The 27199-nt window shown below is 36.8% G+C and overlaps 1 protein-coding gene across 6 annotated transcripts in view; it reads left to right on the top strand.

The window, feature by feature from the left end:
• The window catches only part of mus101 (mutagen-sensitive 101), a 106760-nt gene that overhangs the window by 4512 nt on the left and 75049 nt on the right, over positions 1-27199 (top strand). For 3 of the 6 annotated variants that reach the window (XR_010851374.1, XM_067094902.1, XM_067094901.1), the window contains exons 3-9: positions 1584-1729; positions 4086-4326; positions 4538-4748; positions 9757-9978; positions 13801-13836; positions 23267-23410; positions 24405-24599. Coding sequence is in view for 4 of the 6 variants with exons in the window: in XM_067094902.1 (XP_066951003.1) it covers positions 1584-1729; positions 4086-4326; positions 4538-4748; positions 9757-9978; positions 13801-13836; positions 23267-23410; positions 24405-24599 (1195 nt within the window). In the remaining 2 variants the exon portion in view is untranslated. The remainder of the gene's footprint in view (positions 1-1583; positions 1730-4085; positions 4327-4537; positions 4749-9756; positions 9979-13800; positions 13837-23266; positions 23411-24404; positions 24600-27199) is intronic. The other 3 variants (XR_010851375.1, XM_067094905.1, XM_067094904.1) reach the window with 1 other exon arrangement.

Genomic DNA, 27199 nt, shown 5'->3' with positions numbered 1-27199 from the left:
CGTCTGAGACACTGTTGTTGATTACAGTTTGTAAGTACAGTAACTATATTTACCCACTTGTATGGGTTTCCACTATAGTTTGCAATTTAATTTGCCATTAAATACCAGCCCGTCAAGGATTTCAAAAGCAGTTTTGATATTTGATTGCTTGAAACACCATTTAAACCAAGGGGTCCTTCCTTTTATTCTTCAGAATTATCTTGATGGTGAAGTAATGACTGCTGTGAGCTACATAGCTCTCCCTCACTTCACTGACCATATTTGGTACTTTCAAAATGATTCCATTAGTGTTTAATTGCTCTTACAGTCCCATTAATAATAATGTGCATAGTTTTCATTTGTGTGGCAAGAAGCATTGAAGTTGTAGTAAAAATATTACTGTAGTTATTTAGGAGTTGCCTTTAATTAAAGTACTGTTTGTATGTTTTTTTTGTGTGTGAAGACCTGCATAGTTGGTAGAGTTGTTGCACCCAGAGTTGTCACGCAGCATCTACCTAATCTTTATAGGGTTTTGAGACTCAGTCATCTGGCAGGTTGTTTATTATATATCATTAGTGAAATATTGTTGCTTTATCTGATTTCGTTGTGATATGCCCAAAAAAGCTTTACGGGTGTGTTGGTTTTGGTTGGTGGGCTTGACAGGTTTAAGCTCTATCCATGTAGTACATAGCAATATGAATTGAATATATAGTAGTAGGCACTGAGTCACTTATCTCGACTTTTAGGGGGTGTCCAGTGAAATGTTCATCAGTATAGTTCACTGACTCATTAATTATGGTTAATATTTTAATCCAAGGTTTGTTCACTATTTTTTCACAAAGTAATAATGGGTATGCATTCTCCATTTTCGTAAGGGTATCTTTAGGAGAACAAAAGACCTGTTTTGGTTGGATTTATATTTTCAGCCCTTCTGCTGTCCCTTTTATAACAGCTGTTTAAGAGCTCATCATTTATAACAATGTCTTACTGACTGTCTTTCATGTGGTTAGCTACACTAGTAGGTAATAATTTTACTTACAGGTACAACACAAGGATTCTTGGTGGCTGGTCACCCTCTTCAATTTTATGATGACTAGTTTTTATCCTAGATTGTAGGGTGTTTTGTTGCCTGAATGGCCCACATCAGGGAACCTAAAAAGCCCTGTCTTAGAATAGAATGGCAGTGACCTTGTTACTAAGCTCATGGAGAAGATATTTTTAATTCCAGCTTTGATTTCAAGCTATAAGAGTTTGCTGTCAATTTGCTATTGCATTGTGTAGAGAATTTTGTTTTTGTATATGAAACCTATTTATCAGTAATGCTTGTTTACTGGTCATAGATTATATAACAAAATTTCTTGAGTATATCAAGGGTAAAGATACTAAAGCACCTCATACTATAAATGCAGTTAATGTGAATTCATGTGACAATTTATGTATAAAGGCACAATAATAATTTAATTCTCGACATGCATTTCAGTAACATTATTTTGGGCTATCCTGAAAATTTTCCATGCACAAATCTTGTATGTATTTGTTATTTCTGTTTCAAAGTACAGCATTTTAGATTTATTTTTGCTCTTACCATTAATTTTAATCTGCAGGCATGCTTGGAAACTGATTTGCATCCAGTATGGAAGACATCAAGTGAATGCTTAACTCTGAAGCCTGGGAAGAAGGATGTGTTTGTATGTGACCCCTTTGAGGGAGATGCTTTTAATTATCTCAAGAGTGACAATTTCAAATGCGTGTAAGTAATGTAGGATCATTTATGATGCATGTACTTTGTGCAGAGGCTGTGTTCAGTTGTTTTTTACTTTGCATTATTTTTATGGTCATTCATGTTAAACATAAAGGTAAGAAAAATAAAAGGCATTTGTAAATGCAGTTGGGATTATAAGGTTTAAATTGGTATAAAAATAAATAAACAACAGGCTGTTCTACATTTAAGATGCAAGTGGGTGTTTAAGATTCCATGTTTTGTGACCAAAGTTTGGGTAAGGTTTTTAAATTAAAGGGTTTTATTCACCTACCATTAAAGTACAATGTCATATTTTATACTATACTATTGATATACAGTCATACCCCTGAACTTACGCGAAGTTAGGTTCCAGAACCCCTCGCGCAAGACAAATTTTCGCGTAAGTTTGGCATGGTCTCTAAAAATGCAAATAGATGCTTATTTCTAAAGTTTAAACACTAAATATGACCCAAATTGTGCTTCCAAATTATTAAGCTAACTTTTAAATGAAATTAAAGTTGCTGTAATTTCATTTAAAAGTTAGCTTAATACATTATCCTTAAAAAAAAAAATAAATGGTTGACATAAAAATAGAGAGTTGGAAGAGAATTTCTGTCTCTCTCCCCTTCCAACCGATCTATTTTTAGAACTTCTCAACCTCTTTTTAATAACTTCTTTATTCTACGTCTCCTTCTCTTTGTTCTGAAGTGCTTTTCCATGAACAAACAGTGTTTTTTATTTTGACTAACACAACTCATAGTTATTATGTCTCTATGTTTTAGAACGTATTTGCCACACTAGCACATTTACGCTTCGTAGACGGTACAGGTAAAAGTATATCAATTTAAACTATCTACTGTACAGGTAAAGGTGTACAGAGAAATAGTAAGTTGTAAAAATGTGTGAGTGCTATGAGAGAGAGAGATAAGGGTTGTCCTTACTTAAGAGAGTGAAATTATTTATCAATTATTACGGACAGAGAATAACATGAGATGAGAGAGAGAGAGAGAGACAAACAGACAGATACTGAGATACTGTCCTTACCTGAAATATCAAGTTAAATTATTTATGAATTATTACGGAGACAGAGAGAATAACATGAGAGAGAGAGAGAGAGAGAAGTTATCCTTACATTAGATATCAAAAGATGGAAATTCAGTATTAAACTAACTTTTAAATGAAATTAAAGTTAATGAAATTTCATTTAAAAGTTAGCTTAATACATTACCCTTAAAAATAAGAAATAAATGGTTGACGTAAGAATATAGGAGAGTGTGAAGATTAGTATACTATTTCTGTCTCCCCCTATTGCACCAATCTATTTTTAGAAGTCTTCTCATCCTCATTTTTAAAAACTTCTTTATTCTGTCTCTTTCTCTTTGTTCTGAAATGATCTATGTTTTAGAATGGCGCATTTACAATTTGTAAACAGTACAGATAAAATTAGATCAATTTAAAATTATGTATTGTACAGGTAAAGACATACAGAAAAACAGTAATACGTAGGTTTCGCTAACTACGAACAAGAGAGAGAGAGATAACAGTTGTCCTTACTTAAGAGAGTGAAATTTTTTATGAATTATTACAGACAGAGAGAGAGAGAGAAATTACCTAAGAAACCTCTGACCTGCTAATCATCAACACTCCCCTTTCTTGTCATGTTCAAGTGACATGTCTGACAGCTTTGCATTTGAGCTTCTTAAAAGATGAGGGAAAGAATTTGTTTAAAATACGCATCACATACGAATTTTGTAATTACAGTTATATTATTATTATTATTATTATTATTATTATTATTATTATTATTATTATCTTTTGAAAATTAGTACTTATTATTAGGTAAAAAATTTATTTATCATACAAAACAAATAAACATATACATGTACCATAAAAATTCTCTTATCTCAGTAAAAGAGAGAGAGAGAAATTGTTACTTTTATTAATTAATGTTATTCAATTTTTACACATTAAAGCTTGAAAACTTATAAATTACATAAGAAATTAAGTTACGTGTAAAATTAAACATAAACACTTTTGCAGGGTTTCTCAGTACTGTATTCGCTAATGTTCCCGTGTCTGTGAAAAACTCGTTTATGACAATTAGTTAGGTTCCAATGAAAACTTCATGTGTCTGTGAATTCGCGCAACTCGAATCGCGCAAGTTCAGGGTATTACTGTAGACTGTTTTATCAGTTTTTAGAATTTTATATATATATATATGTGTGGAAAAGCACTCAGCCGGTTATGTTACAGGTGACACATTGTCGATATGCATTAAGCAATTCGAGCAAAAATATTTTCTTTCCAACAGTTTTGTGGTCATGGAATATTGCACCTTGTGATCTCACGTTAATTTTTGTTTCAGTGTTTTAGGTCCTCGTTGCCTCTTGTCCTGCCTTCATCGAAAGATGGTTGTTCCAGAGCTGCCTTCCCCCTTGCATAACATTTCCATGCATAAACTAATTATCACGTTGACTGGATTTGAAAAGGAAGAAAAGGAAGAGCTTCGCACAATAATAACTAGGAGTTCAGGAATATATTCAAACAATTTTAGTGAAGCTGTTACACATCTTGTGGCAAACACAGTTGGGAGCAAAAAATATATCGTAAGGGTTATCCTTTTCTATCAGTACTTCTTAGAAAATAGTGTAAAAACTGAGTTTCCTCCTTCATCCTTTAAGAAGTGTGCCATATTTGTATGTTGGATGAAAATATATTCTTGGAGAAGTTAAAAGATAAAAGTTGATGTAAAACCTTTATGCTTACAGGCTTGACCTTTGTCTGTTTTCTTATTAGTGATGTCTTTTTATTCCATAGGTTGCCATTGAAAAAGAAATTCCCATAATGACTGGTGAATGGGTGAAAGCTGTTTGGAATGCAGTGAGCCGTGAATACAGAGAAGATATTTATGCTACAGATGAGCAGTTCCTCTCCTATACTTGTCCGATATTTAAGAATCTTGTTATCTGTGTCTCTCAGATGCCTAGAAAAAACAAGGAAGCCTTAAAGAAAATAATTGAAGAAAATGGTGAGTTCTGTTTTGTTCTTCATTTGGAAAACTTTACTACATTGATAAAAGGTTTACTGCTTCTTGCTTCTTGATTATCTTAATATTTTATAACTACAGTAACTGGTAATTCATAATGGACGTAAATATAATTCTGAATGTTCTTAGAACATGACAGAAAGTGAGGTTAGATCATTTTGTGGGTTAAGTATTAACCCTTAAACACCGAGCCTCTATTTACAAAAACGTCTCCCGTATGCCGGCGGCGTTCGGTGAGTTAGCGCAGAAGCGGAAAAGTTTTTTCAAAAATCACGCACGCTTTAGTTTTTAAGATTAGGAGTTCATTTTGGCTCATTTTTTTGTCATTGCCTGAAGTTTAGTATGCAACCATCAGAAATGGAAAAAATATCATCATATATAAATATTGAAATATATGACCGCAAAAAAAATTTTCATATATAATTTTATACAAATCGCTGTGAGCAAAACGGTTAAAGCTAACGGGTTATTTTGTTTTTCTTTGTATTGTACACTAAATTGCGATGATTTTGGTATATAACAAATTGTAAAACGATCAAAGCAACACAGAGAAAATATTATCACAAAATGATGCATGAATTAAATAACGCACGGATTTAAAAAAATGTTTTTTTTCAAAAATTCACCATAAATCAAAATATTGTGCTAGAGACTTCCCGTTTGTTGAAAAATGAAGCTGATTGATTGAATATTACTAGACTGTAAGTGTTTTAGCTTACAATTGCAGTTTTCGACCATTTCGTTCGAGTTAAAGTTGACCGAAAGTCGAATTTTTCTATTTATCATGATTTATATGAAAATATTTCAAAACTGATAAAAGCTACAACCATGAGTTATTTTCTGTTGTATTGTACATGAAATTGCGCACATTTTCATATATAAAACTTTATGTAACGACTAATATAAAACTGTGCAAATATTACGACAACGTGATTTAAAGAATTTCTGAGATGTTCGGCGAGTTACCACAAGCACATAAGGAAAATGTTTTTTCAAAAATTCACCATAAATCAAAATATTGTGCTAGAGACTTCCAATTTATTGCAAAATGAAGGTAAATGATTGAATATTACTAGAATGTAAGAGTTTTAGCTTACAATTGCGTTTTTACCATTTCGGTCGAAAGTTAAAGTTGACTGAAGGTTGAAATTTTGGCAGTTATCGTGATTTATGTGAAAATATTTCAAAACTGATAAAAGCTACAACCATGAGCTATTTTCTGTTGTATTCTACATGAAATTGCGCATTTTCATATATAAAATTTTATGTAACGACTAATGTAAAACGATACAAACATTACGACAACGTGATTTAAAGAATTTCTGAGATGTTCGGCCGAGTTACGCGCAAGGAGACGTAAGGAAAAAGTTTTTTTTTTTTTTTTTTTTTTTTCAGAAATTCACCATAAATCAAAATATTGTGCTAGAGACTTCCAGTTTGTTGCAAAATGAAGGTACATGATTGAATATTACTAGAATGTAAGAGTTTGAGCTTATAATTGCGTTTTTTGACCAATTCGGTCGAGTTAAAGTTGACCGAAGGTTGAAATTTTGGCAGTTATCGTGATTTATATGAAAATATTTCAAAACTGATAAAAGCTACAACCATGAGTTATTTTCTGTTGTTTTCTACATGAAATTGTGCACATTTCTATATATAAAACTTTATGTAACGACTAATATAAAATGGTGCAAACATTACGACAAGGCGACGAAAGAATTTCTGGCGTGGACGTAAGGAAAAAGTTTTTTTCAAAAATTCACCATAAATCGAAATATTGTGCTAGAGACTTCCAATTTGTTGCAAAATGAAGGTAAATGATTGAATATTACTAGAATGTAAGAGTTTTAGCTTACAATTGCGTTTTTACCATTTCGTAGAGTCAAAGTTGACCGAAGGTTGAAATTTTGGCAGTTATCGTGGTTTATATGAAAATATTTCCAAACTGATAAAAGCTACAACCATGGGTTGTATTTTGCTGTATTTTACATGAAATTGCGCACATTTTCATATATAAAACTTTATGTAACGGCTAATATAGAACAGTGCAAAAATTACGACAAAATGACGAAAGAATTTCTGAAATTTTCAGCCGAGTTACCGTGCGGGCGTAAGAAAAAAGTTTTTTTTCAAAAATTCACCATAAATTGAAATATTGTGCTAGAGACTTCTAATTTGTTGCAAAATGAAGGTACATGATTGAATATTACTAGAATGTAAGAGTTTTAGCTTACAATTGCATTTTTCGACCATTTTGGTCGAGTCAAATTTGACCGAAGGTTGAAATTTTTTGTAGTCGACGTATGGTACGTCCACTTGGCACCCAACAGACAATTTTAGTCGACGTATGATACGTCCAGTAGGCGTTTATGGGTTAATTGAGTTTGGCCTTCCATATCAGTTCTTGTTGGCTTTTACATTGAGAATAACTGAAGAGGAGAGAAAAATAAAAGAAGGACAGTGATGGCTACATTATATATATAATATATATATATATATATATATATATATATATATATATATATATATATATAGAGAGAGAGAGAGAGAGAGAGAGAGAGAGAGAGAGAGAGAGAGAGAGAGAGAGAGAGAGAGAGAAGAGGAAGTAATTATATACAAACTAGCTGACCAACCCGGTGCTGTCTGGGAAAAAACTGAATGACAACCAATAAAAATTCTCTCTCTCTCTCTCTCTCTCTCTCTCTCTCTCTCTCCTGTTAAGATAGTTGCTTCAGTTACACTGCCCAACATTTTTGACTAGCATTTGTATTTCATCCCTTTTCACCCATCATTCCTATCGGGGCTAAACTTGGATATAAAAGGCATCAGAAGTGTGAATATTCATCTCAGCTACTTCAAAAACTATGGATTGGAAATTAATATCTGAGTTTTATTTTCCCCCCCTTCCTATCGTGACTATTCATGTGTGACTATTCATGTCAGCGACTTCGAAAACTTTGGAGTAAACACTAATTTCTGTCTTTTTGGTTATTTTTACATGTCGCCTTCTTCCCACCCCCACCCCCTTTGATGCCAATGATGTCTTACCCCCCACAATATTCTTTTCCAGATAGTAAGTTATATGTATACCAAAATGGGTTATGATAAACCCTTAGAGCTTATTTAGCTACTAGGTCTATGGGCAGAACCAGTCCTGTTTCAGGGAAGCCCTTCCCACCCCCTCCCCCCTTTGGTGCCCTTTGGTGCTGGTGATGTCTTACCCCCACAGTATTCTTTTTGAGATAGTAAGTCATATGTATACCAATTTTGGTTAAAATGTTAGAATGCATGTCAAAGTTATGCTGGAACATGAACACACCTACATACATATAGTACAGTAATACCCGAACTTGCGCGATCAAGTTGCATGAATTCACAGGCACATGAACTTTACATTGGAACCTAACTAATTATCATTCACGAGTTTTCACAGACACTTGAATATTCAGAAACCCTGCAAAAGTGTTTGTTTAATTTTTTATGTAATTTATAAATTTTCAAGCTTTAATGTGTAAATTAAATAACATTAAATAATAAAAATAATATCTCTCTCTCTCTCTCTCTCTCTCTCTCTCTCTCTCTCTCTCTCTCTCTCTCTCTCTCTCTCTCTCTCTCTCTCTCTCTCTCTCTCTCATAGTTAGCGCTCACACATTTTTACAACTTATTATTTCTCTGTACGTCTTGGCCTGTACAGTAGATAGTTTAAAATAATGTAATTTTACCTGCACTGTCTACGAAGTGTAAATGCGCTAGTGTGGCAAATACGTTCTAAAACATAGAGACATAATAACTAAGAGTTGTATTAGTCAAAATAAAAAACACTGTTCATGAAAAAGCATTTCAGAACAAAGAGAAAGAAATGTAGAATAAAGAAGTTATTAAAAATAGGTTGAGAAGAGTTCTGAAAATAGATCGGTCGGAAGGGGAGAGAGACAGAAATTCTCTTCCATCTCTATTTTTATGTCAACCATTTATTTTTTTTTTTAAGGGTAATGTATTAAGCTAACTTTTAATTGAAATTACAGTAACTTTTGTTTTTTTAAAAGTTAACTTAATTATTTGGGAGCATGATTAGGGTCATATTTAGTGTTTAAACTTTAGAAATAAGCATTTATTAGTATTTTTAGAGACCGTGCCAAACTTACGCGAAAATTGATCTTGCGTGAGGGGTTCTGGGACCTAACCTCGCATAAGTTCGGGGTATGACTGTATATCCATTTTTATGTACAGTATATAGATTATGAAATACTGGATATAATGAATTTACTGCTATTATAATAGATCATCAATGCAGACTCAGCCACTTCACCACATTCCAGCATCTGGGTAACCAGCTTGACTACTATCCATCACCAATATATAAAGTGACCAGTAGTAAGAGAAGTGCTAATTAGAATTTATTAAATCCTTCATTTCCTCATCAAAGTTAAATTTAGATATACAGGAATGATTAACTTCTTATATTCAAACTTATTGTAAATTTGTTAAGCAACCAAGGTTGGAATCTGTCAGAAGCATTTGTTAATAAAAAGCTGACAGGTACCAACAAGGTCCGTCTCTCAGAACTATCGTGATGGTTGGATTATTATCTTGAAATGGGTTCATTGTTAATACTTGGGATCTCAGGATATAGAGAATACAGAATTCACATAAAATAATGGTGATAATAGAACATCAGTAACTCTGAAGGTATATAACTTTTAACTTAATATGCCATCAGTGATTATGATTAGTAGTTAAAAATTTTTGTCAAAGCTGTAAATACAAATGAATTGTATTGGTCATATAATTAGCACCTATATGGATACACGATTGTGTATACAAGATAGTTTATTACTGAATTTGATGACAATTTTTGTAGGGCATTACATTTAAAATTTGAGTTAGCTGAATATGAAACAAGTCTTAAAAATGTTTAATTACACAGTATTTTAGAATAAGTTTGATGAGAGTTTTTATTCAGTAATGATCATTACACCGTGTGTGACAGGTGGGACATATTCTCCGAGTCTTGACATGGCTGTCACATCTGTGCTGATCATCCCATCACCAGAAGGAGAAAAATATGAGCATGCACGTAACTGGCGTATCCAGTGTTTGACACCAGACTGGATTTATGATTCTGTTGAAATTGGCCATGCTCTCAACATGCAACCCTATGAAGTAAAACACAGGGGAGCTTCCACTCCAAAAGATGAAAATGTCACAAATGGTAAGTTTTGTTTTGTTTATACCTCAACTTATGACATCTTTGCAAAACTTTTCCTAGGTACTTGCTTTCACTTTTTTGTTCTTAATGTACTTTGTGTGATGCTTGAATATGAGAAAATTTCCACCAGATTTATTTTTAGTATTTAATTGAGATGGTTTTACAGGGCTTTGTTATTGCAAAAGGTAGTACTTTCTGGCTTGCATGAAATTAGTGCTATTGATGTTTGTATCAATACTGTTGATCATATGTAATACTTCCTTGAAGTGCAGTCTATCAAATATTTTACTTTACAAATAGTCGAGAGAAGTGTTTAGACTTGAGTAGTAATGAGTTATTGGCATTAGAAAAGCAAAAATCTTACATGCTTCATCCAATTGAAAAGTACTTAACCGACTTACAGTAATAGCTAAGCAGCAAATACTCATTTATGAAAAAGGATCAGAACCTGAGAATAAAGAAAAAAATAGAAGCAGCAAAGACTGAATCAGTAAAATATAGTTTTAAGTTTTGAAAACCAGTTTTTTCAATTTCTATTTTGTTCTACTGCAGTTTTCGTTTTGCAGTTGAGATCAAATACCTTGAATCATTCCTGTGAGAGGCTAGACTTTTGATTTCATGGATTGGTGAAGTCACTTGGTGATAATTAAAATATAGTTGGAATATAGTGCCAGTACCTTGAATTATTTGTGTCAGAAATGTTTGTGATTATTTGTGGTATTTCCCACAGCTTACAACGTTGTCAAATAGTAATTTTTCTGAATTTTGAGAATGTTGTGGGGTAATTCTTCAGCTTGCAGATCTCAGCTTATCAGACTGAATTATTATGATGGCATTTTGCTAGGCTGTCTTTTAGATATGATGTACACTTGGATAGATTTTGTAAATTTAATGGTAAGTGTAAATTACAGTTTAGGCCAGAATTTTTTGGAAGAACTATTTGCTGTAGGATATTTTGAAAATATTAAGTTTATGCTATACTATAAGGTCTTTTTACATAACAGAAGGCCTTGGCCCCTGAAGTATCTGATAAGTTGAGGAAACTGTATTATTTTTTGTGGTGCTAACATTCTTGAAGTTTGTCAGAAACCTGAGTATTCGACAGATATCTAATAGTGCTATTCTGGCCGTTCAAATCATCTGCAGAAGAATCTAAATTGTTTAGAAGAAAAATTCTTGTCACCTTATCCAGTTTAGTTCTTTTTGGCTTCCATGAAGATACCAGCTTGTCATCTTTGGTGACTGATGTTGCAGATGGAGTCTTAGCACTTTCACAAGGCTCTGCAGCTAGTTTCCAGCATCTGAGAGAGATGAAGTGATAAGTGAAGCAGATCTGCTAGTGCTATGAGACATGGATGTTAGCTGTTGTATTTTGTGATTTGAGGAATAAGAGATGTCATTATATGAAGCGAGCATAAACTGTGGTAGACTTTCTGTATTGCCATTAACATGTGTGCCAGGCTGTTGATTGGAATTGTTGGCAAACCATATTAGTGTAAATGCATCTTTGTGTTTGTGTTCAGAATGGCTTCCAAAGGTTGTTACCATTCTGGGGAAGTGAAGGAGCATTTTTATAAAAGTATTGCTAGTCTCTAAGGACATGGAATTATTAAAAAAAATGGGCTGGTGTTGATAGCAGTGCAGGATCAACTCCTCTACATTTTCTGGTAATGGGTAAGAGAAAATTATATGCTTTAGGAAATTTGATCAGCGACTCAGTGAAAAGTCATGACCGAGCTGTACAGAAGGGAACCATATCTCAGTCCCACTCATCATAGAGAAGGCCAAGATGTTTTATAGAGATAAGATCACAGAGCTAATGTTTGCCATTGGAGGATGTTATATTGGAAACCTGTATATAGACCATATTTGAATATGGCCTGAATTCATGTTGATGAGATGGGCCTCTTCTTTTTATTTTCATATATTTTTTAGTGCAGCCCTAAAAGAACTTTGGCAGCAGAGGGGAAAAGACTGCTAAAGGTTTCAGAAAGAACAAAGATTTTGTGACATTGTTAGTGAGTGGTAATTCCTCTTGAATTCCTAAGATAGAAAATGGGAATTCATTAAAGAACTACTTAAATTGGGAACAATTTAACTTGTAACCCTTTCTGTTCATATCTGAATGTTCGTAACATGAATTTTCATAAGTAGGATGTTGCCTGTGTTGTATTTTACATTTATGTCCTTCATAGAAATATTGTGTTTTTATGTCTTAGATTATGACTTTACTACTGCTTTAGCAGGGTGGGTGATGTCAGTGTTTATTTAGGTGTGTTTTGACGTACGTCGAAAATTGGGTTACAACGCATAATTAGGAACATTTCTCTGTCATAACCCGAGGATCACTGTATGTGAAAGATGAGGATTCTGATAAAATTTCCGTAAATGAATTGTTTCCGAAATTTTTTTAAAATGAATTGTCTCTAAATACACATGAAATATGTTGAACTGTTAATGTCAGCCTACAATCTGCATACAAGGATTGGATCATGTGGGTTAACTGTTGAACATTCATTGATCAAACGAGTGTGACCAGTTTGCAAATGCAACATGGTTACTTCATCTTGGTATTATATTTGTATGTTGTTCTCAGCTGCCTGGCAGTGAACTTGTCATTAGTTATATTTTTGTTGTTTACTTGTTAGCCATAATTTTCTTCGATCCAACACGCGGATTAAAGGACCACTCAGAAATCTGAAAATGGCTATCATGCATCCTTTGCACAAAAGTTACTACACTCCCTCCTTTCTGTGCCAGACTTTAGCAAGACTTTACCATTAAAGATGCCTTTTTCATGGCTACTCTGTCTTGGAATATTGTCTAAAAGTCTTTTACAAAAGGTGTTGCTGAATATGTGGACTGAGTGCAACAAGAGAAAGACGTACCAATGGTCTTGGAGATGACAGATCAGGGCAGGGTTTGTGAAACCATTCACCATTTATGAGTTGTTCAGGAAAACTGCTAAAAGAGCTGCTGCCTCCCCATTGCCTGTAACGGTTTGTGAATCTCCTCTGTCACAACCTTTGCAATCTAGTACTAATGCTGAGTGTTACTACCCAAAGCTGAATGACCATGAGCTTAAGATTTGTGTTGATAACCCAGAGCACTTGGAGATTGATGTCTAGAAGCATTTTGAGATTGGCTGCTATGAACCAGAACCTTGGAGGTTGTTGACTGTGACCCTTAGGAGCCTGTAGCGTGGCCGTCTAGCTCCTGATTGCTCCCCACTATAGTCGAACTTTCCAAGCAGCTTTTGCATATTTGTGACACTGTACAGTAGTCAAATTGAAGTAAGTTGAAGTTTATTATACTTCAGAATGCTTTAGTAGGTTTTATTACTCTGGATAACAGTACAGTTTTACTGTATGTGTACAGCATTTATAATATTTTTTTGGAATGTTTGATGGGATGATTGTGTTTTATAATTATGTTTGGACGTTTTATTGTGAATACACTTTAGTTCTAACATTATTAGCGATGGGACTTATATTACTGATGAAAATTGCTTTATTTGAACGGTATTAGTGAAACATATTGTGTAACTAGACATTCAGCCTAGCTAGCTGGTAAAGTTTTCTGCTTTACCTGGATTTTTAAGCATAACTGAAGTATGAGTGTTTGAGGGTCTGCTTTATTTATCTCTGGCCTATGTTCATGAGATCTGATACATCCATCTAGTGGTGCTCCAGTTCAATTGCTAAGGATAGTTTTAAAGTGTGAGAATAAGGAAAATATTTATGCCATGCATTTATAGTTTTATTTGCTATTTGAATATCACACGTTGGCTATTATTAGCAGAGCTAACTAGGTTTTCTGTTTCAGGTAAAGTAGATTGTGGGGAAGATCACCATTGGAATGGTAATATAACCAAGGTTCCTTTTAATTCTTTTTGCTGAAGTCTCCTTTAGCATACTCTTGGTTTGGGACTAATTAATAACTTACTAACTGCATAATGCATAATTCTGTACATACTGTGAAGATATACTGAAGCTAGTTTGATAACATTTTAATGCATATAGATGGATGAACCTAATTAACTAGCATCGACTTTTTGTTTGTTTGTGAGGAAAGTTGTACTGATGTAAGAAAAAAATTCTGTAGCTCAATGGTTGTGTTTCTAATGGAAAGGCAGGTAGCAGTTTTACACGCTCATATTTTCATGAACAGTAAATTGTTTTATTGTTGACCTGCAAGTGAGAGAATGTATAGATACCATATTTGAGAGCTTCACATGGGCCAGGAAGCTTAAGAGCCAAGTGCTAACTTACAGTAGAGCACAATATCCTTGTTTTGGACTATTCAAGTAAACTTGCAAAAAAAAAATTTTTGTTCCAAAAAATTTTGTGACTTTTAAGGATGTTAGCCATATGGTGACAGTTAAGGTGGTTATGGTTTTGCTAGCTTTCATTCACCCATTCTGCACATGCTCTGGTTTTGAAGTAAGTAAATTGGTGGTCGTGAGAGTTTTTCTTGGGCATTGAAAAAGAGAGAGAGAGATGGACAATTTGTCAAATGTAAGAAACGTGTAGTAGTGGACATTTGATTCACCTATGAGTGTTGATGTTGGCTATGGTGGAGATAAAACTAATGTCTCAAGATGTGAAAATGGAAGAGTTTTGCTGTAGAATTTTGTCCAAATGATCAGAATCTTTATGACTGATTTTTTGGCCAACATTCAAGACTCCTGGGACTATTTTGGAGGCAGTGTCTGGTCCAGGCACCAATTTGCTCTGGATTTGATAGTGAATTTTTAGGATATTGATTACTTTCCTTTCCTTGTCTTTAGGGGTGAATTGTATGATGTCTGAACATGGGTAGAAGCATCGTAATGTTCGTATGTAAAGTTATGAAGAATCATATTTAGTAAGACTTAATTTGGTTCCAGGTCCAGGTTTTAACATCCCTAGGTGCAGTGTGATGTTTGCAACCCCAACAATAATAATAATAATAATAATATAAGCTTGATGAGCTCTTAATTGCTTTAACACATTTTTGTCTATTAAAAAATATATTTTCAGAAAAAAACAAACCAATTTTGATTAAATTTGGTTAAATCATTTATTGGGTGAGCCTCTGTAGATCGAGAAGGTTTGAAGGATATCAGTGAAGATTAGTTTAAATTTGTAGTGGAAAATAATCATAAATCTTCATAGATATCAACAAATAGTTGATTCCTGCACTGCATTGGGAGGCATTGCTTATGAATGTTTTCATTGAATTTATTGTTTTTTTGCTACATTTATTCAGATCTGCATGGTATTTTGCATGAGGGTAACCCTTAGAATGCTGATTTGAACCCAGCTGACATGGCAAGGACCTATTTTAAAGGTTATAAGGACATAAGGTTAGAAAGATCAGAGACAACTCATCTTAAATTATGTTAGCTCTATTTAATCCATATTTATCAGTGACCTTAATAGTTTGGATGCCAGCTTAATTGCAGTAAGTCACCTACTTTATGGCTGGATAGTTCGTATCCATGATATCCCTTTTGCACAGGTGAGGTGCAAAAAAAATATTTCATCTTGGTAAGACAAAAGTGTTCATCTTGAAGTTATCATGCTGTCATGTTATATCTCTTTTATTTAACTTGTCTTAGCACCATCTCCAAATACTGACACCACAAAGATGGAGATGCTATGGTAATCTTTTTTCTTTATCTCTGCAGCATTATAGAAAATAGAAACAATGATTATTCGAAGACCTGATTGAAATTTTCATATAAGTAACTTACCAGGTAATTACACAGCTATACTTTTCTACTCACATGGCAGCTTAAAATTTTTAAAATCGCAGTAGCGCTTGTATTGTTTTGTGTAGGTGACTACTCCACCCACTATCAGGGAACAATAGGAACAACAAAGCAGAAAATGTCACTTCTTTTCTGCCGGCCTTTGATGTAACATATAATGTTTGCAGCAGGTTTTGTTGATTTATTTCATCGAGTTCTTGGGTCTCTCCTTCCAGGATTCGTGAAGTATTCACTTATTGTGTAGCCTTCAAGTTCTTTAGCTTAGCTTAGATTGTGTTTATACCTAATTTTGCGATTTACCATGTCGGACTCAAATTCCTCCAGCATTAGGTATTGTCAGGAGGGTTGTAAGACCAGGTTAACAAAAGCCACTTATGATTCTCACCCAATTTGTTCAAATTGTAGGGCCAGATATGTTCAAAAGAGCTTACTTGTGATGAGTGTAAAGATTGGGACGATAAACAGTGGAAAGGTGTTAAAATCACATGGATAAACTTGATAGGGATAGGAGGAGGAAGGCAGCCTTTAGGGCCAAGAGAAGGGCTCATAGCCTAGAACCTACACCTAGACCTAGGGTTGTAGATGATCTTGCCATTCCTTCTTCCCCTGTTCCAGCCTTGCCTCCCATCCTCAGTCCCCCCTAACATTGTACCTTGTACGCCCTTGCCTAGGTCCGATGCCATTGCCAGTCTCAAGTGCAGGTTTGACTGTAAGTTTGGGTTAGTCGTGAATACAGTGGCTGAATTAGGGGCATCCCTAAAAGTCCCCCTGGACAAAGTCAATAGTGCAGTGCTAATGCAAGTGGAGGAGGTTGCTGCCCGTCCTGCCGGTTCTCTTAGACGAAGGTCCCTGTCATACTCCCCTGAACCTGGGAGGAGATATATCGGAGGTCCAAAGGAGGCTGATGGGGTTTGCCCACGGGTAGTCGCCCCCTCAGCTGAACCTGTCGCACACGCCCAGGCTTCGAAATACAGCCATTGGAAAGGAGTCTGAGGTAGTGCTCATCAGTTATCTTCAGACTCGGATTCCATTCCCAACAAGAAGTGCCATTGGCGTTTTCCAGGTGAGTCTCGTCCCTTGAAGAGACAGACATATGGACAACGTGGGCAGCTCTCCTCCTCTTCTTTGCAAACGTTTTAAGGATCCTCCTCACACTCTGCAACCATCCTGCGGTACCTGGCGCAGTCCTGAGTACCTTTCTCCCAACTGTTCATTGTCAGAGCCCCAGTATTTGGTACCCAAGCACCCCATCATCAAGAAACGCTCTTTGTCTTTGTCCAGGCACCCAACGTCTTCTCCGGAGCACCTAGCACCAGTTCCGGTCCCTGAGTGCCCATTGCCTGCTCCCAAGTGCCTGCTGCTTGCTTCCAAGCGCCCGCTGCCTGCTTCCAAGCGCCCGCTGCCAGCTCTCAAGCGTTCGCCGCCAACTGTCAAGCACCTCGTGCCAGCCAAGCGCCCGACCCCCTCTTTGCCAGCTTGTAGTTCTTCTGCCCTTGTGGCAGAAGATCAGTTGATGAGGATTTAGTGCAAGAGCCAGCCCCTTCAGCCTATGCATCTCTACTAAGATATTTCCAAGCGACTTTTCCGTCATACTTCCAGCCAGTGGCTTGACTTTCATTATGAGAAATCAAGCAGATGTCAGTGCTCATCTTCCTAAGATGGTTCCCTCCTCCTCTCCGAGGAAAGCTCTCAAAGAGGTTGGCAATTGGATCTTGGTGAAGAGAGAGCAGGGTAAGGCTGCCTTTGCTTTTTCACATTTGAGGTTGATAGCTAGGAGATACCCATCTTACACTACAGGAGAGGCTCCGTCCTTGGAAGGCGCTGCTTCCTCCCAGGGAGACTTCTTGGGTCTTATTGACTCAGTATGCTGCTCAGCCTTCTCATTGGTGGAAGTGATGTTCGCTTCCTAGAGCCAGATCGTCTTGTGTAGAATATATTCAAAGTCTTGAAGTGTTCAGTTTTCTTGATTGGACAGTTGTGGCCATTGCTAAGAAAATAGAGGACTGTACTGATTTGGCAGGAGACTTCACTGCAGACTGGAATGGCGTACTGTTGTGCGCAAATAAAGCCATTAGAGATTTCTCCCTAGAGCTGGCAGCACTTTTTTCCCTGGGGGTTCTCAAAAAGAGAGTTGTGGTGCTCCTTCACCACTGAAGGAGTAACTTCTACACAGAAGTCTGCCTTGTTATACTCTCCTTTGGATCACCTTTATCTTTTCCCTCAGTCCAGAGTCCAGGAAATAGCTATGGACCTCCAGAAAAAGTCAACCTAGGACCTGTTGGCCCAGTCCTCTAAATGCTCTAAAGAGCCTTCTTCTTTTGGCTCTAAGTCAGTTTGTCCTCTCCATCAACAGCCCTTTCGTAGGGGTGGACAGGCTTTTCCTCCCAATCCCCACTGCAAAGTTCGTTTCTCGGCCAGGTCTGTCAAGAGGGCTTCCACCAGACCTTCTTCCAAGAAATGACACGACAGTCCTTCGTGCACCAGTGGGAGCCAGACCTCCTTCTCTGGGAGAGGTGGAGTGCCAGAGGAGCAGAGCCTTGGACAGTCAAGATCCTGAGAGAGGGCTACTCGATCCCATTCAAGGAGTATCCCCAGCGAGTCTCCACACCAATCGCATTGACAGCTTACTCGAATGGCTCCAAGAAGTTTGCTGCTCTTTCAGAGGAAGTGTCATCTCTCCTATGGAAGAGAGCCATAAAGAGGGTAGAGGATTGCTCCATAAAATGTTTTTACAACCATCTTTTCGTAGTCCCCAAGTCATCGGTGGGTTGGAGATTTTTCCTCTCATCGGTGGGTTGGAGATTTGTCCTCTCATCGGTGGGTTGGAGACCTGTCCTCAGAGTCAGTGCTCTGAACTTCTTTGCCCAGAAGATGAAGATGAAGTTCAAAATGGAGATGAACCAGTCAGTACTGTCATCCATTCACCAGGGCAGTTGGATGATCACTCTTGATATGCAAGATGCGCATTTTCACGTCCCTGTTCATCTGGACTCCAGGAAGTATCTCAGGTTCATCTTTGAGGACAGAGTCTTCAGTTTCAGGCACTGTGCTTTGGCCTTTTACAGTTCCTCAAGTCTTTACGCGAGTGCTCACCCCTCTTGTGAAGTGGTTACATCATCTTGGTATCAACATATGCCTGCCTTCAGAAAACCCTTCTCCTTGCCCAAGAGTTAGGAATACTGATCAACCTACAGAAATCTCAACTGATCCCGACTCAGGGGATTCTTTATTTGGGGATGAGGATCAACTCTCCGAGTTTTCAGGCTTTTCCATCCCCCAGGAGAATCGATTCCTGTCTACAGACCGTCCACAGTTTTCTCTCTACAGTCTTGCTCTGCAAATCGGAGGATGAGTCCTTTGGGAACTCTCGCCTCCATTGAACAGTTTGTCAGGTTAGGCAGACTGCATATGAGGGTCCATCAGTTCTTCCTGAAAGCAAGTTGGAACAAGAAAACTCAACCAGACTCATTTGTGTTCCCCATAACGACGGAAATCAAGTTGGACCTGCAATGGTGGATGTCTGAAGGAAGACTTTCGGAGGGAAAGTTGCTGCTCCCTGTGAGCCCCGACCTAGACTTCTTCTCAGATGCCTCAGATCTAGGCTGGGGAGCCCTTCTGGGGAACATGGAAGTTTCCAGGACATGGTCTCCGGAACAATGGAACATGCACATCAATGTCAAGGAGTTGACAGCTATTCATTTAGGTTTTGTAGCCTTTTCGGACACGATCACCGACAAGACAGTAGTGGTTCACTCAGACAACACCACTGCTCTTTCCTACATCAGGAAACAAGGCGGGGCTCACTCCTCCCCCCTCTGCGGAGCAACGAAAGAACTGTTCATTTGGGTGGACCAGAATCAAGTGAAACTGGTCAATGTTTCATTCAAGGGAAAATGAATGTGTTGGCGGACGAACTGAGTTGTCGCTAACAGGTCCTCCCTATAGAGTGGACCCTGGACTCCATGGTCTGCAACGACCTTTGGAAACTGTGGGGCAGACCAACATGGGACCTATTGGCCACATCAAGAAATCATCACCTCTCTTTTGTTCTCCGTCCCGGACCCTCTGGCATGGCAACAGATGCCATGCTTCTAAATTGGTCAGATCTAAATCTTTACACATTCCTGCCATTCAGCATGGTAAGGGAAGTACTCAACAAGTTTGTGTCATCACAGTGTGACAATGACCCTGGTAGCTCCATTTTGGCCTCTCAAAGAGTGGTTCCAAGACCTCCTGAGACTTGGTGGATTTCCTGAGACTGCTTCCACAAAATCCACATCTACTCAAACAACCCACTTCTGGAGGTTCCATCAAGGACTATCCGCTCTAGCTCTGACAGGCTTCAGACTGTCCCGAGACTCATCAGAGCGAAGGGATTTTGAAGACCAGCTGCGGAGGCTATTGCAAGATGTAGACATCAGCCTTCTTGCCAAGTCTACCAATATTAAGTGTGCAGTCTTCCGAAGGTGGTGTAGCAGACATAACATCTCGTCTTCTGAAACCTCTGTAGCTCAGTTAGCAGACTTCCTCCTTTACCTGAGAACCATCAAGGTGGTTTTTTCTTCAGCCATTAAAGGGTATAGATCAATGCTGAGTTAGGTTTTTAAACACAGAGACCTAGATCTTTCCTCTCACCAAGATCTGAGCGATCTGATTAAATCCTCTGAGACTTCCAAGCAAACGAAAGTCTACTCTGTATCTTGGAATCTTGATGTAGTACTCAAGTGGTTAATGGGCCCCCCTTTCAAGCCTCTTCGTTCCACATCTCTCAAGAACCTAACTCAAGACTATATCTTGTGGCTTTGGCGACTGCCAAGTAAGTTAGTGAACTTCAGGCCATAGACAAGCAGATAGGATTTGCTCAGGGAGATGCAGTCTGCACTTTCACTTTAGGTTTCCTGGCCAAGAACGAGACACCATCCATCCGCTGGCTGCGCTCATTCACTATTAAGAACCTTATGGATATCCTCGGGCCAGAAGAGGAGGAAAGGGTCCTTTTCCCTATTAGGGGCCTACGGTATTACGTAGACAGAACCGAGAAAATCAGAGGCCCTTCCAGCAATCTCTGGTGCTCTGTTAGGAATCCCTCTTGACTCCTATCGAAGAACGCATTGTCATTCTTCCTTAGGTATCTGATTACTGAGGAGGACGTCTTGCCTATCTTTAAGGTGAAAGCACATGACATAAGAGCAGTTGCCACCTCGTTTGCTTTCAGACATATGTTACTTGCTGCAATTCTGTCTACTTACTGGAAGTGCAAGTCTATATTTGCGACACACTATTGCAAAGAGATAGAAACAGTGTTTGAAAACTGCAGTATCCTAGGCCCTTTGTCAGTGGCTGGCATGGTATTGTGGGAAGAAGTGTAGGAAGCATTCCTTTTCATTCTTGATCTCTTCGCCTTGAAATAGGGTGTCGAGTCATTGGGGAGCCTGGGGAATACTTTGTCCCTGGAGTGCCCACCAGTTTGTTAGTGGATGGGTGGTGGTTTTTAATTTTCATTGTAGGTAACAGTGTTGTCTGGTTATTGTTTTCTTTTGGTGCTGCGCCTGTGGCAAGGGCATCTATGTTTTATACTTTGCGAGCAATCGGAATTGTCCTTCGCTCCAAAGCTCCCACGTAAAAGTAGAGGTGGTTCATGGCTTTTCCGCCACGTCACTACAGGTCAAGATGAGCACCAACCAGAGGCAGCAATTACCTGCAGTAGCTCTCATACCAAGTAAGGAAACAACAAGCATTGTATCAATGCTAGCAAATTGTCTATTTCAAATTAATTTTCATGACTGAATGTTTGGAGTAGAATATGTCTATGGATCCCACCTCCCATCAGTGTGGGATTCAGCTGTGTAATTACTTGGTAAGTTACTTATATGAAAATGTTATTTTCATGATAAAAATAAGTTTCCTATGTACTTACTAAGTAATAAGTAATTACAGATTGGGGCCCTCCCTCCTCCCCTCTCATGGACATAATGGCACAAAAGAAGTGACATTTTCTGCTTTGGAGTTCCTATTGTTCCCCAATAGTGGGCGGGGTGGTCACCTACACAAAAACAATAGAACCACAACAGCGATTTTTAAAAATTTAAGCTTCTGTGTGAGTGGAAAAGTATAGCTGTGCAATTACTTGATAAGTATACATGAAACTTAATTTTTATATAAGTAACTTACCAAGTAATTACATAGCTATTACTCTGCTAAGTCGTTCCTAGCTATCTCGTTAGGGGGCGAGACTAGTCACCTACACGTAATATCGGTGTTGCTACCGCGAAAATTTGAATTTAAGCTACTGTGAATAAATAAAACTAATTGCTATTTAATTACTTGGTAAGCATATATAAAAATATTTTACTGTAGAAATGTCATTTTATCATGAAAATAAAATTTTTTACTCTAGGGATGACCTTTCTTGAATTGAGAATGTTAGTAACTGTCTGTGTTACTAAGGAGTTATGGAACTTGTAGGGCATTAAAAGAGCAGCTAAACTTATTACAACAAGTATTTTACCAGGCCCTACTTAATTCTTCCTTTGTCTTACTTGTCATCTTCAATATGAAGGTCTGCTACATTTAGTACTTGTCAGTGTTAGTGAGATAATGATTCTAAGCATAAGCAGATGTTGCTGTAAAATTTTGAAAGTAATTTAAGATTTACTAGCGTACAAACCTTTATTATATAAAGATTCCTCATTTACTAGTATTTCATAGTTGACTCTGTTCATCAGTGGTAGCGAAGATCAAAGTGGTTTGTGTGTTAGCAGGTACTTCCCTATTGTAGTAGCTCTCCTTTGCACAATAGCTGCCACTGATAGTCAACATACCAATTTTTTTGGATGGCTGTTTATTTGATTAGGCTAACTATATATAGCTGAATAGAGAACAGTCATAACTGATAAACAGGGAAATTTTTAGGCCTTCCATAAACAGCAAAGTTTTGTAAGATAAAAATGGTAAGAAAAAGTTCTTCGACTTTAAACATTTATAGTAAAGTGGTTTTCACTTTAGTATATTTTTGAAAAAGATACATTTTCCATACTTATATAACATTGTCATGATTCCATTTTGAAAAATAGATATTTTGTTACTGTGAATGTAATTTATAAATCACAAGTCATTCAGGGAAGGAATGTTTTGTTACAGTCTTTTCACATGAAAAATCAGATAATTATCTTGTACCATAATGCATTTTGCATGAAAATTTTGATGTCAGAAAAAGGCTTAGGTGAAGATGCATCCTTGGGGAAATTCTTATAAAAGCTCTAAAAATGACTTATATAAGCCAGAGGAAAACCTTGTTTCTGTCGATTCTGAACCCTATTGGAGTTGGCAAGGTGTATATGTCACCTGACAGTATGGGATAAAGCACTCAAAGTGAGGTTTTATATAATGCAGAATAGGTAGCTTGTAGAATTTCGTATATTTCAGATTATTTTAATTTTGACAAATATGCAAAGACATGTACAGTATTACTTTCTGTGTTGAATGCAGCTTTTTTTGTCACCATCACTATTGATTGTTGTTATAATTTTTCTGCAGTTCCTCCAGATGTATCCATGTGCAGCACTATCATGAATGAAACAGGAATGAGCCGTGCTGTGACCCATGTTAATGAAACACTACAACAGAGCACTCTGGCAGACGTATCAGTTATGAAGAGGCATTCAGGATCTGATGAATATGGTAAGTTTTATTTTACAAATTGTATTTTCTTGTCTGTTTTGAAATACATAGTACTGTAGGTATATTAATCATATATATTTTTTTTCATCAAATAACTTTTTCGTTAATTTATTTTATCCTTTTCAGAATGTTTAGTTTTATAGTTTTTAGATGATTAGCATTATTTAAAGTGACATTTTCTTGGAAACTTTTTCATCTTGAAGCTTGAAAGCTTGCACCTAAAACAGAAACAAATCTAGTTTTATTGTAAAGTAATAAAATTTGGATTTTCCCATTGAATATATCTGACTTACTGTCTAGGGACTTCATTTTGCTGTAGGAACCCAACATTTGAAGTAAAAAAAGAAAAATCAAAATTTTTTTGGGAAAATCTATTGCATATTGAAATAATTTGTCAGAAAATACTTTATATGACATTGTGACTGTTTTATGCTATAATTTCACCACTGTGGGCAGTATACCATAAGATGTCTGTATTATGCAAACATATATTTGATATTACATAAAATTGGGAGTTCCTATGAATATATTTGGTGAAAAGAGCTTTTTGTAGAATTGTTTACAGGTGAAGCTGGTAGCTCTATGTTGAGGTTCACCTGTGGTGATATGTTGTCAAATTTTGTTTTCCCTGGTAGAGGAGGGATATGCGAACACTATAGTCATCAAAATAGATTGGTTATTCAAAAGAAGAATACTTTAGGATTGTTAAAAGACTTGATGGAAAATGTAGAATTTTGTAGTATTTTCCTGACATGGAACATAATACTTTTTGTAAGAGATGATGAAGGATATGGCATAAAATGCTAAGCAGCCTGTGAAAAGCTTAAATAATTAGTAGAAATATTTTTCAAAAAGTTAAATGCATTGAATTTTTTTTTTTAGGAATTGGAGGATTTCAGGTAATGTATTTATTGATTTAGAAGTGCTTTCATTGGCTTGTAGAGTATACATAACATCTAAGAGCTGCAGTATTGTAATTAAAAATTTTTTTAAGCATCTCGGGGGTTGATGGCAGTCGAAGAACTTGATTTACAAAAGGCTTTGAAGGCAGGCCACTTTTTGGATGGCTGCAAGATATTTCTCTCAGGGTTTAGTGGTACCCACATGGAGAAGCTAAGACGGGTACTGAATGCTGGAGGAGCCACAAGATTTAGTCAGCTAACAGAATCGGTATCACATGTTATAATAGGTGAGAGACACTAAGTTTTGTAAAATAGTTTTACTCACCAAATTGTTCTGACAGGAATACAAACGTATACACTTTGGCTGTCTTGACATTTCACTTCTTGCATTGAGGAGGATTTGCTTTTGTTTGTATAAAATCATTATGTTCCAATAGTACCTGTATTTCCTGAACGTTCTGTGCTGGCTTCCAAACCAAACTCCTGACTTGTTGAAAGTATTTGAGGTTTGTAGTTTTGTTAATATTATACTAAATCTATTGTAAATTTTAGTTTTGGTGTGTGTTGTCTTGTGCTCTTGAGTGGTTGCTGCTCAGACATACTTAGTTATTTTATAAAGGATAAGATATATTTGTCCAAGAAAATGCTTTGTTTTAATAAAATTTCAGACAAATTGTATCATTACAATATGTATTGGTGATTAGGTTATGTATCCTAGCCTCTAGTAAGTTGGGGTAAGAAGTTATGATAGTTTATTGTAGAATTTAAATGTAGGGTATATACATGCCTAAGTTATTGTATGTGTTTTCAGAATGGATGAGCTATGTTTAACCCTCACACCCATCTTTACTGTGTTTTCAGAATGGATGAGCTATGTTTAACCCTCACACCCATCTTTACCGGATAGATTAGAAGATGAGTTCTTTATGCAAGAAAATATAAAAACAAGTAAAGTTCACACATAAATTTTAGAGGGATCAGTGACATTTATTTATTTTACAGCTCTTTGGTTTTCACTCTCTCAGTAGTTTTGCAATTGTTTGAAACAACATACTGTACTATATATACATTGATTTCACCATAAACTCAACTCTCATATACAGCCCAAATTCATGGTTTTCATTTTCTAGACAGAGTGTCAGCCTTTTGCACATATTCTTTCAAATACCTGAAGTGTCGATCAATGAACTCATTTCACCTTCAACTTAGTTCATTTCAATGCCATTCTGTTTTCATCATTTCCACTGGTTTTAGTGAATTGTTCATCCGTACAGGTAGAAGAACAGTAATTATTTTGTATTTTTCTTAGATCAGTGTTTTATTTTGTAGCAGTGATGTTAGCTCCAGGGTATTTTTAAGAGTTTTTTTTGTATTTTTTGGTTTTAGGTTGCATTTGGTCTTGTGGCCATTGTTAACTAGATAACAAGGAGGCAAATAGGTAATAGCTGAATGATTTACTGTTTGTGTGTGGTAACATAGGTTAAACATTTATTTTTACCTATAATATATTGGTCTGCACACTCAACTTGAGAAGGGTAGACATGGCCTAGGTCCTGGACTTGGATTCATGGCTGGGTACCCATGTTTACAAATGGAAACAGCAGAAGGGTTGGAAATAGCTGAGCTGGAGTCCTAAATCTGGAAAATGGGCAGCATCCCTTGCATAGCAAATATGACCAAAAGTGCCTGCAAACATGGTGAAGGAAGTGGTCATGTCCCATAGTTTGGGCTTGGAATGTGATCGTTGAAGACAATGGACAAAGCTTGTAGGAGTGGCCATGGGCCCAAGATCGTGTTCCTGGCAAAGACAAGTTATGGAATGTGAGGACATAACAGAGCAGAAATAACTGGCAGTAGAGGCAGGCATGTTCATGGTCTTTGGTTGGGAAATTCAGGGATGATTAAGGTATTTGATAGAACTTGAGGTTCATGCCAGGTTTCTTTGATTGGCTCTAATGATCAATGCATGATGTAAGTTTGTACAGTTTGGTAATAGGGTTGCATGCCAAGTGGAACTGACTGGCAGGTTTGCAAACACTACATGATCCTTTGACTGGTGGAGACAGACAATAGAAGTTGCAGAGAAACAGAAAAGGATAAAATTCCACTTCCGAACCAGGACAAATGGTTACACCGGCAACAGGTCCTCAAGTAATAAAGAATTTAAGGATAAGTTCAGATCATTGTAGATTCAAGATCTGTTGGCTGTTACACAAATAAATGAGATCTTTTTGGATGGGAATTAAGTTGAGGTTTTGGAGGCATGTGTTTGGACAGCTCTTCAGGTTTTCTACCTCTTGCTTGCTACTCTCAAGGTGGCATAAAAATGTTGCCTCTCTCAAGTCCCGTTGAGAATTCAGATGCTCTGTTTGGAAGAGATACTTCCTTGCACCCATTGACTGGAAGAACACCTACTTCTGAAGTCCAGGTGGTTGGCTTCCATCATATACATTATCTTTGTCAACCTGGCCCCACATTCTGATTGGTGCCACCAGTAACACTTCAGCTATGTAAGAACTAGGTAAACTAGGTCATTGTGAAAGTTTTTCTAGCCTGACTCGTCCAAAAATACTACAAGTATGCAATCCACCCACCTGTTCACTTTGTTCTTCTTTTACAATCCAGCTTACAACTACAAAAAACCACAAAACAGACTTACAACCCAAAATTGACAACCTAACCATCAGAGAGCTCTCTCTACCACACCACCGTCTTTTCAACACTCCCGCCTGCATTTGTTTGCATTTTGCTCCCTCCCGCCATTTGTCGTCCTGTGATGTCACAACATGAACAGATACTTTTAAACGTGAAGAATGTTTTGCTATAAAAACATCTTATAAAATTAAATGTGCTTTTTATACATTCGTAACACCCATATCATTTCACT

This window comes from Macrobrachium rosenbergii, chromosome 51 (genome assembly GCF_040412425.1).
Source record: "Macrobrachium rosenbergii isolate ZJJX-2024 chromosome 51, ASM4041242v1, whole genome shotgun sequence".
NCBI classification, from domain to species: domain Eukaryota; kingdom Metazoa; phylum Arthropoda; class Malacostraca; order Decapoda; family Palaemonidae; genus Macrobrachium; species Macrobrachium rosenbergii.
The sequence above is the reverse complement of the archived record's forward strand: the minus strand, read 5'-3'. Positions and strand labels throughout refer to the sequence as shown.